The sequence below is a fragment of the Hyperolius riggenbachi genome, chromosome 11 (genome assembly GCF_040937935.1).
Source record: "Hyperolius riggenbachi isolate aHypRig1 chromosome 11, aHypRig1.pri, whole genome shotgun sequence".
Classification (NCBI taxonomy): Eukaryota; Metazoa; Chordata; class Amphibia; order Anura; family Hyperoliidae; genus Hyperolius; species Hyperolius riggenbachi.
In genome coordinates this window covers 210,209,118-210,220,444 of record NC_090656.1, presented here as the reverse complement: position 1 = coordinate 210,220,444, position 11,327 = coordinate 210,209,118, and the positions used below count along the sequence as shown (strand labels likewise).

The 11,327-nt window shown below is 45.0% G+C and overlaps 2 protein-coding genes across 2 annotated transcripts in view; one reads left to right on the top strand and one right to left on the bottom strand.

Moving 5' to 3' along the window:
- Positions 1-6,096: 6,096 nt before the first annotated feature.
- LOC137537956 (paraneoplastic antigen Ma2-like) lies at positions 6,097-6,819 on the bottom strand. The gene has a single exon (XM_068259882.1). The coding sequence runs from the start codon at positions 6,817-6,819 to the stop codon at positions 6,097-6,099; it is 723 nt and encodes a 240-aa protein (XP_068115983.1).
- Positions 6,820-7,013: 194 nt separating this feature from the next.
- LOC137537955 (uncharacterized) overlaps positions 7,014-11,327 on the top strand; it is a 75,507-nt gene continuing 71,193 nt past the window's right edge. The window contains exon 1 of the mRNA XM_068259881.1: positions 7,014-7,035. Coding sequence (XP_068115982.1) covers positions 7,014-7,035 — 22 coding nt within the window. The remainder of the gene's footprint in view (positions 7,036-11,327) is intronic.

Sequence of the window (11,327 nt, the reverse complement as noted above, 5' to 3'; positions counted from 1 at the left end):
TGCGTTGGGGCCCGTCTCTCAGTTGAATATTTATAACAGTGGTGGACAGTATAGTTCACTTGTGCAGGAAGATCCCTAACTATTGTCTGAGTCCACAGTCTATGATTCCTGCACTTTACTGAGTTATATGATCCAGAACAGGGTTCCTAGGCTCTAAGCATTTACCTTGTGAGTATTTCAATATCAGCATGAGAAATGTGCACTAGGAGAGTTAGCACAGTGTCCTCCAGACAGACAGCTAGTAACAATGCATCTGGGGTGAATGCAGGACATTGATGTGTGTTGATCTCACTCTCCTGTCCTGGATGCACTGTTCAAAACACTGTAGAATGGTGTGCAGATCTGTTACCTCTGAGGGCAGAAATACCAGCAACTCACTATGATGAAGTCCTTGGGCTCACTCATTCAAGGAAACAGTTCACTCTCTCTGGTCCCAGTGCAGCAGTCATACAGCTTGATCTTCTGTCCGGCCAGACAATCCAGTAACTCTGTCTTTAACAGCACACACAGGACACAAGTCAATCCTCTGTTCCTTCTCTCTCCTCCTCCAGGATTATTGCGCCAAAACTTCCCCTCTCCTCGGGAACTGTCCTCTGAAAACTTGGTTCCTAGGTGGCACAGTAATCTTTCCTAAGTGCACCCCTTAGTGGGCATAACTGTGTACTGCAACCCATGAGGGAAATAAAAAGGTTTAGCATTAAACATTACCATTACACAAACTTGTGAGGGTGTTACACTCTCCCCCCACTTAAAAAGGCTTGGGTCCTCCCAAGAAATGGCTTAGATCTAACATTATTTCAAATAACATTTAATGTTTAACTAACTGAACATTAGTGCTGTAGTCAAATGGGACATTCCACCATGGAGCATCATCAACACACATTATTGTGGGGAGGGTGTCACCTTTGGAGCAAAGGGCAAAGGGAACATGGGCGTAGATTCCTCGATGTGCAGTGCTCACAGGCTCTTGAGTACTATTTCCCATAGTGTCATATGTGAGTCTCTGTGGAGGCCTAATCTGTCTGGGTGGCCTTAGTTCAGAGGTGTTGACCGGGGAGCATGCTTCAACAGGTGGTGCATCATTGACACACTTTATTTCTGTAGTAGTCACATCCTCTAGTTCTGGAGTGACCCGGGAGTCACCTACACTTGGATTAACTGCAAACAAGAGGTCATTGTCCATAGTAGGCAAGGGAAAACTCTCATTTTGTTGTTCGTTCAGAGCCAAAGAACCATCTATACAGATGTCTGTTTTGGATTGGTCAATTTGACAAGGGATGAACTCTAGAGCATTAGCATTCAGATCACTTTCAATGGGGTTGTTGTGCACACTATCATAGAAAAGTCCATCTATACCCCATTCACTATCACTGTCTTCTTCTCCATCAAAGGTGGTCACTGGTTCTTCAGCTAACTGGGTAGCCCCTCCTCTTCTCTGCAATCTTTTGGATCGCCTGGAATTTGATTTTCCTTGTGCCCGTTTGGGTTCAGAATTTATCATCCTCACAGTTTCTGCTAGGGGCATCAAGTTGTTACGATGCCAAGTCTTGGTTGGCCCTTCCTTCCCTTCAGGGCGGACTTGGTAGACTGGAATGTTTGGCAGTTGGGAACAGATGATGTAGGGATCAGAGCCCCAACGATTTGCTAATTTGTGCTTGCCTTGAAAGCCCACATTCCTCAAAAGAACTCGGTCCCCTGGTTGAAGATCATGTACTTTCACTTTCTTGTCATAGCGGGCCTTATTCTGTTGATGTCTCTGTCCTGAAGAGATTTCAGCCAACTCATAAGCTTGCTTAAGGCCTTTCTTGAGTCTCTCCACATAGCTGGTGTGAGAGTTCACCGGGGTGTCATCAGCAGAAACTCCAAATGTCAGATCAACAGGGAGACGAGCTTCTCGGCCAAACATTAAAAAGTAAGGTGAGAATCCTGTGGCATCATTTTTTGTGCTGTTATAGGCATGCACCACTGTGGCCACATGTCTACTCCAATGACTCTTTTTTTCAATAGACAAAGTCCCCAGCATGTCAAGTAAAGTCCTGTTGAAGCGTTCGGGCTGGGCATCCCCTTGTGGATGATATGGGGTGGTGCGACTCTTCTGCACTCCCAAAAGTGTCAGTAGTTCTCTTACAAGCTTGCTCTCAAAATCACGCCCCTGGTCAGAATGAATTCTCTTTGGTAGTCCATAATGAACAAAGAACTTTTCAACAAGCAGTTTAGCAACTGTGAGGGCTTTCTGATCACGAGCAGGAAATGCCTGAGCGTATCTTGTATAATGGTCTGTCACAACCAACACGTTGCTGATTCCCCCTTCGTCAGGTTCAATACTGAGAAAGTCTATGCATACAAGTTCTAGTGGTCCTCCACTCTGTAACTGTCCCAAGTGAGCAGCTCTTGTGGGCAAAGTCTTTCTTTGAATACAGCACAAACAGGAACGGCAATAGTCCTCTATGTCTTGCTTCATACATGGCCAATAAAATCTGTCTCTCACGAGCCCCAAAGTTCTGTCATAACCCAGATGGCCATGTTCATCATGCAATGCACAAAGTACTGTCTCCTTGTATTTCTGAGGAAGTAATAACTGCCATTTTTCACTGTTGACTGCACTTGGAGCCCTTCTGTATACAAGTCCATTTCGTATCTGAAGCCGGTCCCACTCTTTGACCAACAGCCTTGCCATTGGGTGAACATCTGTACGAAGAATGTCAACTTGATTCTTCCCTAAGGCTGTCACTGCTAATTTTCCTAAAGGATCTTCCGTCTGATCTCTTCTGAGATCACTGTTGCTCAACGCTGGTAATGAAGAAGCCTGCAGAGTGACTAGATTGCAATAGGATGAAGGTAGGCTTTCGGCTGGTAGCGCTAGGTTCTGGGCCCAACATTCACTTCTCTGCTGGACTGTTGAAAATTGGCACATAGCTCTCACTCCTGGTGCAGGTATTTCTACCCATTCATCATCAGGGTGTAAGTCTTCATGAGGTCTACGGGATAGACCATCAGCATCTCCATTCTGGGTGCCTGGACGGTACTTCAGACTGAAATTGTAGTTAGACAGGGCAGCCATCCATCTGTGTCCAGTGGCATCCAACTTTGCAGTAGTCTGTATGTATGTCAAAGGATTATTGTCAGTCTGAACTTCGAACTCAGCTCCATAAAGGTAGTCATGCAGTTTGTCCACTACAGCCCATTTCAGGGCAAGAAATTCCAATTTGTGGGCTGGATAGTTCTTTTCAGTTGGAGATAAACTTCGGCTAATGAAAGCCACAGGCCTCAACCCCTGATTTTGCTCCTGATAGAGAACTCCTCCCAGACCTTCTCTGCTAGCATCTACATGGAGTGTATAGGGTTTAGTTGAGTCAGCATAGGCTAGCACTGGAGCATGGGTAAGACAATGCTTGAGCTTTTCAAATGCTTCATCACACTCAGAGGTCCAGCGGTCTTCAATACACTCTTTAGGCCCTCTTGGTCCCTTCACGTTCTTCAACTTGAAGCCTTCATCTGGTTCAGTGACATCCACATCACTTTGAAGCAGTTGGTTTAGTGGACGGGCTGTCTTGGCAAACCCTTGTACAAATCTTCTGTAATAGCTGCAGAACCCAAGAAATGAGCGCAACTCTGTGATGGTACGGGGCTTAGGCCAAGATGTCACTGCTTCAACTTTGCTGGGATCTGTTGCTATACCCTCTGCAGACACCACATGTCCGACATATGTCACTGAAGGCTGGAAAAACTTGCATTTGTCCAAGGATAGTTTCAATCCTTCTTTTCCAATCCTATTCAACACTTTCCTTAGCCTTGTCTCATGCTCTTCTAATGTTTTACCAAAGACAATGATGTCATCCAGGTAGACAAGTACTTCAAGAAGATGCATATCTCCAACTGTTCTTTCCATGAGCCGCTGAAAAGTTGCTGGAGCATTTGATAGACCTTGAGGCATGTCATTAAACTCGAAGAACCCCAGAGGAGTGATGAACGCAGTCTTTTCTCTGTCTCTAGGGTCCATTGGAATTTGGTAGTATCCACTCCTCAGATCTAACACGCTGAACCATTTGCTGCCCACCAAACAATTAAGTGCATCCTCTATCCGTGGGGTGGTGTATTGATCAGGGATGGTTCGCTGATTCAAAGTGCGGTAGTCAATGCACATGCGTATTGATCCATTTTTTTTCCTGACAACCACAATGGGGGAGGCATAAGGGCTTCTGGACTCCTGAATCACCCCAGCGGTTTTCAATTCCATCAAGTGCTGTCGCAGGTCCTCCAGATCTCCTGGAGCAACTCTTCTTGAGCGTTCCCTAAAGGGCCGATCTTCCTTCAGCCTGATGCTATGCATTTCACTCTTAGAACGACCTATGTCATATTCACTTGTAGAAAAACAGTTCTTTTTTTGCTTCAGCATCTCTTTAATTCGAACCACCCATTCTGGTGACAAGATACCACCTCCTAAGTCAACATCTTCCAGATTCAGTTCATTTATATTGGTGTTATCACTTGGAGACAAAGGTGTGGCAGCATATACATTTCCCAGACGGACTTGGGAGCGAAGAATAATGGGTGTGCTCCATTTGTTCTTCAACCCCACTGGCAAGGTATCATGTGGGTGTTTCAATTTGTCGGCTGGCCAGACCTCTGGTATTAACTCCAGACCAGGTGGCAATTCTACTTCTGAGCCCATTTCCATCATGAAGTGGGAAGTAACTGCCTTTCCACACATCCTCACTTTTGCCCTTAGACAGGTTATTCTTCCCGGTTGAATGACATATTCTCTCCCAGGAGGAGACCAGACATGCCCAATCTCTTCTTTTTGGTTGATCTTCTCTTTTTTCAAAGCATAGTACACTGGTTTTAAGAATGGGTGAAGCGAGGGACAGTTCTCAGCCAATTGCAGTCTCAACAATCTCCGAATAAAGTCTGTATTTGTCCCAACCAACATGGCAGCTTCTCCCTTCTCTTTAGGTCTTGGGCACACAACAGCTAGAGTGTCAACTTCTTCGCTGATCCCCACCACTGGGGTAGGGAACTCTAACTTGAGTGAGACATAGCCATCATATGGGAACTTTGTGTCGCTCAGTCCCCAGATCTCCAGATCTCCCAGTCTTTGTAGTGGCAAGTGTTTCAGGTGCTTCTGATAAAAGTCTCTGAATAAAATAGTAACTTGAGCCCCAGTGTCCAACAAAGCCTTGCTATAGATTCCTTCTATCTTAATTGGCACTAGGGGGGAAGGCCCAATTAGACCAGCTGGCAGCTTCTCATTCCTTGTTCTTTCCACTGCCCTACAGTTGGCATGCTGATGAGCGATAGATGGTCGTCTTGAAGCTTTTGCTGTCTCTTTCAATGGAGCAGGCTTGATGGGTGAGACTCTGAACTGCTCTGAAGGGCGTAGGTCTGGCTGTGTTCGTCTTCTGTCATCTGAAGTGAAAATGGGTGAAGAATTCGAGGCAGGGATTCTTTCCTTCATGGTGTTATTTATGGAGCGCTTTGAACTTGGGCACACAGTTGGCTCCTTCACTGAGGCCCTCTGAAGTTTCCCTGCATCGAGTTCACCAAGAACATTTCATTTACTCTCCTCAGATTCTCAGGATTTGGACATTCCCGTCTCATGTGTCCTGTCTCTCCACATCGGTAACAGAATCCAACGAATGGTCTTGATCTGACTCCATTTAATTCTTTTCTGACTGCCATACCTGCAGATGCTGCATCTGTTTGCTTCTCTTCTGCTAGTGTCTTGACTGTCTTCTGCAGCCCCTCTACTGTCTTGACAATCTGTGTTATTGAATCTGCTAGTGTAGCTACTTGTGACTGTATCTGTGATGCTTCGAAACTAACAGCACTGTGAACCATTGCTCCTGTTTGTACCTGAGCAGTGCTCCTTTCTTCCAACACTGCTTCTTCCTCTCTGACAGCTTTCACCAACTGATGATACATTAAAGTTTTCTGTTTTGTTTGTGCCCGCATCTTTATCATGATGGGATCTAGGGGTAATGCACCCTGAAATATCTGCTGAAGTCTTTTCTGATCTACTTGGTCTGAGTCTATCCCCTTCTTGAGCATTAGTTGATGAAGTATTCGATCCAACCGCCTAATATACTGGGACAATTTCTACCCCTCCATCTGATAGGTATGAGTGAACTTGTATTGAAGCTCTTCCACTGTCTCAGTTCGGCCAAAAACGTCTTGTAAAGCGTTCAGGTAGTCTCTAGCTGAGCAGTCCCTTTTGCTCAATCTTAGATTTCTGATCACTTCTGCGGCCGCCCCTTTGAGACTTTCAGCCACTCGCTGTTTCTTAACAGCTTCCGAAACACTCCATTCTTCTATTACTTGAAGTACTTGATCCAGCCAGGGTTCAAACTCCTCCTCCCCATTTGGTGTGGGCTGAGTCCCTGAAAAGAACTTTAATTTTCGGTATTCAGATGCTAAAGATTCCTGGCCCAGAGTCGCACATTTACTCATTACTTCGGTCAAAGCTTGTACTAACTCAGAGGTGGTGACCATATCATTTGCATCTACTGACTTTTTTTCAGGCGAAAACTCTGTTCGGACCAATCTAGCTTTAAGTCCCTCTTTCCCAAATTCAAAGTCCTCAGGGAAATCTAACGCTGACACTGGTGTCTCCCACTGAAGCAGAACATCTGTCCTCTCCTCTTCTGTGTCCCTATTCACTTTTATATCTCTAATTAAACAATGTTCTCCTGGGATAATGTCTTCCATCAAATCATAAAGCTGACGGCGGGATAATTTAGTACTAGGGACTATCAATGCCAGTGCTTTGTCTAAGTCCACTCTACAGGTCTGACACCACTCAGTGACTGATTTTGAGTCCATTTTTTTTGTCTTTATTGTGCTTCTAAAGGGTGAAAAGGGGCGGAGTTATGGTCTGAAATAAATCCCGGACGAGCCCCCAAAATGTAGCGCACCCGTGGGTGTGTCTTAGAAGTGGGATAGTAGGTTCAGACCTCCTTTGCTCCGGTGAACTCCCCTTTTTCTTCCCCAATGCTCAGACACAGTTTATATGAACAATGGGCCTGTTTATTTTCAACAGTAAGACCCTAAACAAAATAATGATAAGCACACAATCTTGCACACAATATTACTAGTTATAAAATAATACTGCAATATGGAATGTAAAGCAAGGTCAAACAGTTCCTTAAACAGTCATTTCAATCGATTACACTTTTCTCCACAGGGTGTCGCTATAACGAGTTTCACTATAAAGTTAAACTATGCTGAGAATACAATGAAAGTTAGATATTGAGGCTAATCACATGAAAATACAGCAGCCGAATATCTTAATCCCTGTTAATGGCTTCCAATACTTAAATATACCAAAAAGGGAGGAAAATATAGTCCTGGTGGTAGCAAAAAGAAGAAAAAGTTGGCAGCTGCATGCGTTGGGGCCCGTCTCTCAGTTGAATATTTATAACAGTGGTGGACAGTATAGTTCACTTGTGCAGGAAGATCCCTAACTATTGTCTGAGTCCACAGTCTATGATTCCTGCACTTTACTGAGTTATATGATCCAGAACAGGGTTCCTAGGCTCTAAGCATTTACCTTGTGAGTATTTCAATATCAGCATGAGAAATGTGCACTAGGAGAGTTAGCACAGTGTCCTCCAGACAGACAGCTAGTAACAATGCATCTGGGGTGAATGCAGGACATTGATGTGTGTTGATCTCACTCTCCTGTCCTGGATGCACTGTTCAAAACACTGTAGAATGGTGTGCAGATCTGTTACCTCTGAGGGCAGAAATACCAGCAACTCACTATGATGAAGTCCTTGGGCTCACTCATTCAAGGAAACAGTTCACTCTCTCTGGTCCCAGTGCAGCAGTCATACAGCTTGATCTTCTGTCCGGCCAGACAATCCAGTAACTCTGTCTTTAACAGCACACACAGGACACAAGTCAATCCTCTGTTCCTTCTCTCTCCTCCTCCAGGATTATTGCGCCAAAACTTCCCCTCTCTTCGGGAACTGTCCTCTGAAAACTTGGTTCCTAGGTGGCACAGTAATCTTTCCTAAGTGCACCCCTTAGTGGGCATAACTGTGTACTGCAACCCATGAGGGAAATAAAAAGGTTTAGCATTAAACATTACCATTACACAAACCTGTGAGGGTGTTACACAGAGCAATCACCCCCAAAATGCTGCATGCAGCGCGTTTGATTGAAATTGCAACCACTGCAGTGTGAATGTATCCATAGGGATACATTGTAGTAGCACTTTGCTGATCACATGGGTCTTATAGTGCTTGTGGGATGATAACTTGGCCTACCTGCCACACTAAATCACAGAAGGTTTGCCAAAATAAGCTCAGTGGACAGTGGACTCTCCATCCGAATGATGGCTTAGCATGCTCAGCAATCTTAGAGATGTCTTTATAACCACCCTGGCCATATTTTCTCCGCCCACAATCTTGGTTAAGTGCTGCTCTCTTTTCCGTATAGCACTGGGTAGACCAGCTGCTGCAGGAAACTCTAGGCTTTCTGCGTACGTTAAAAAGGGGCGCTGGGAAAAAAGGGCGCCGGGTTTTTAACGATAAGCAAGGATAACGTTTAAAAAAATATTGTACTGTTTTTCGTTTAAAATTAATGGTTTTTAAAGTTATAAATCATTAAATAATGTGCATTAAATCGGCAATTGTAAAAACGTTAATCTTTCGTTTAAATAGTGAACCGTATAATAACGTTTAAAAAAAAAATTACTAAGTAACCCTCCCTGTACCTACCCCTAACCCCTAGACCCCCCTGTTGATGCCTAAACCTAAGACCCCCCCTGTTGGTGCCTAAGTAACCCTCCCTGTACCTACCCCTAACCCCTAGACCCCCCTGTTAGTGCCTAAACCTAAGACCCCCCTGTTGGTGCCTAAACCTAAGACCCCCCTGTTAGTGCCTAAACCTAAGACCCCCCTGTTGGTGCCTAAACCTAAGACCCCCCTGTTGGTGCCTAAACCTAAGACCCCCTGTTGGTGCCTAAACCTAAGACCCCCCTGTTGGTGCCTAAACCTAAGACCCCCCTTTTGGTGCCTAAACCTAAGACCCCCTGTTGGTGCCTAAACCTAAGACCCCCCTGTTGGTGCCTAAACTTAAGACCCCCCTGTTGGTTTTTTCGTTTAAAAATAATGTTATAAAAAAATGTACTGTTTTTCGTTTAAAAATAATGTTTGAAAAAAAATATTGTACTGTTTTTCGTTTAAAAATAAAATTTAAAAATGTATAAATCATTAAATAATGTGTAATCATGAGAAACAGTAATAAAACATTAAGTCTCCGGGCGCCGCTTTTAAAACGTTAATTTTCTCCGGCGCCCTTTTTTCCTATCGGGCGCCCATTAAACGATATTTATTATAGGAGTGAATGGCGGCGCCCGATTTGTCCACTAGCCTCAGGCGCCCGAATTTACTGTTTCCAGGCTTTCTTTAGTCTGGTCCAGATTGTTACTTACAATATTCACATTTACGTGTACAATTTTTAAGTGTTCCTGTAAGGCTTGGTGGTGTATTCTCCACAGTCAGCATGCAACGCATGAGCTGGCGTGGAGGAGGTACACACACTAGCACCAGGAAACAGGCTATCCCTAGTATAGTGGAGGGGAGGACTGACTCCAATAGGAGATTGTGGCGCACAGAGCCGGTGCAGATCTGACAGCCACAAACAATGCTTTCGTAATAACGTCTCAGCGCAAAGTAGCGCTGAGCGCACAAACCAGAACTGAGGAGATCAGGACAGGTAGACAGAATGAACGCTTGCTAGCCAGCGGCTACTTAGCGACAGCAAGCGTCCAAAACCAGACAGACTGGAATGAGGCAGCCAATGCGATGCGGCGATGGCGTGCCTCACAAAGACAGGACAGGACAGTCAGAAAATAGCAGGATTAAGATAGATAAACGTAACACAGATAAATATACAATAAGTATGTTTTCCTAGCGTATTACAATTACAGCTATCAATGAAACTATTTGTAAGGTCTGACTAACATATGTATATATCGGCAATGAACCGATATATGACATAAGCAGGAACGCTGACTAGGAATGGAGAAACGCAGGGAACAGGACTCAGAAGGATTCGCTATCTCTTCGCAGAGATGAACGCAATCCACAAACGGTAACAGAACAGGATTCAGAAGGATTCGTTATCTCTTCGCAGAGATGAACGCAATCCACAAACAGTAACAGAACAGGATTCAGAAGGATTCGTTATCTCTTCGCAGAGATGAACGCAATCCACAAACAGGACCAGGAACAGGATAACTAGCTCAGCACGGGTGTTCACGGTACGCGCAAACTACCAAAACGTGCTGGAAAACTGACTAACTGAACACAGGAAATAAACAGTTCGTGTACGTATATATCAGCAACACTGATATATTAACGTAACACAAATACAAGGAAAATAATAAACGTGCTGGTATGCATATATATTGGCAATGAACCAATATATGATGCAAAGACCAGCAAAGTATCTTTAACAAGAAACACGATCGGGGGCTAAAGCGACAGCAAGACAGGCTTAAGCTGAAGCTATGAAAACCCAAGGAAACCCTGCAGGAAGCAGATCCCTACACTGAGGTCATCCAATGGGAGCAGACATGCAGACACCCACACAGGCGAACGACAATCAGTCACAAGCCGACAGCAGGGAAAGACAGACAAAGCCATGCAACCTGCATGGAAATAGACCAGAACTGCCTGAGCTGCAGCACTAATACCTCCAGCAATAGCCGCTGCAGCAGCGATCATCACAGTACCCCCGCCTTTAAAAGTGGATTCCAGACGCTTTTCAAAACTGAAATTTCCAACAAAACAGTCTGACTGATAATTCATGATGACCGGGACAGCCCGGCAAGACCGAATTCCAGAATCAGTCCCCACAAGACTGGACCCATCAGAACCAGAACCTACAGAACCATGCCCATCAGTACTACAAGCCCCAGTGTGACACCCATCAGAACCATGATTTCCAGAAGAAAGCCCTCCGAAACTCCCTGAGCGATACCCACCGCCTTCCAGGAACAGTTCAGAAACGCCAAAGCCTTTGCAATGCCCACCGGTACTGTCTTTACCAACACAAAACCCACTGTTGAACCAGTCCAAGGCACCAGGACAAGTTTTCTCAGAGACCTCCCAGAACACCTTGAAGCTCCAAAGAGATCCCCATAGGTCAGAATGCCCCTTAGGCTCACATGGAGAACTATCAAGAACCCCTATGGAACCTAGGGCAATTCCCGAGTCAGGGCCACAAGGACAAACATCAATATCAGGGCTTTCAGGGACCAGAACCATCTCTGGGCATGCAGGCAGACTGGCAATATCAGAACGTGTTCCCACTAAGGA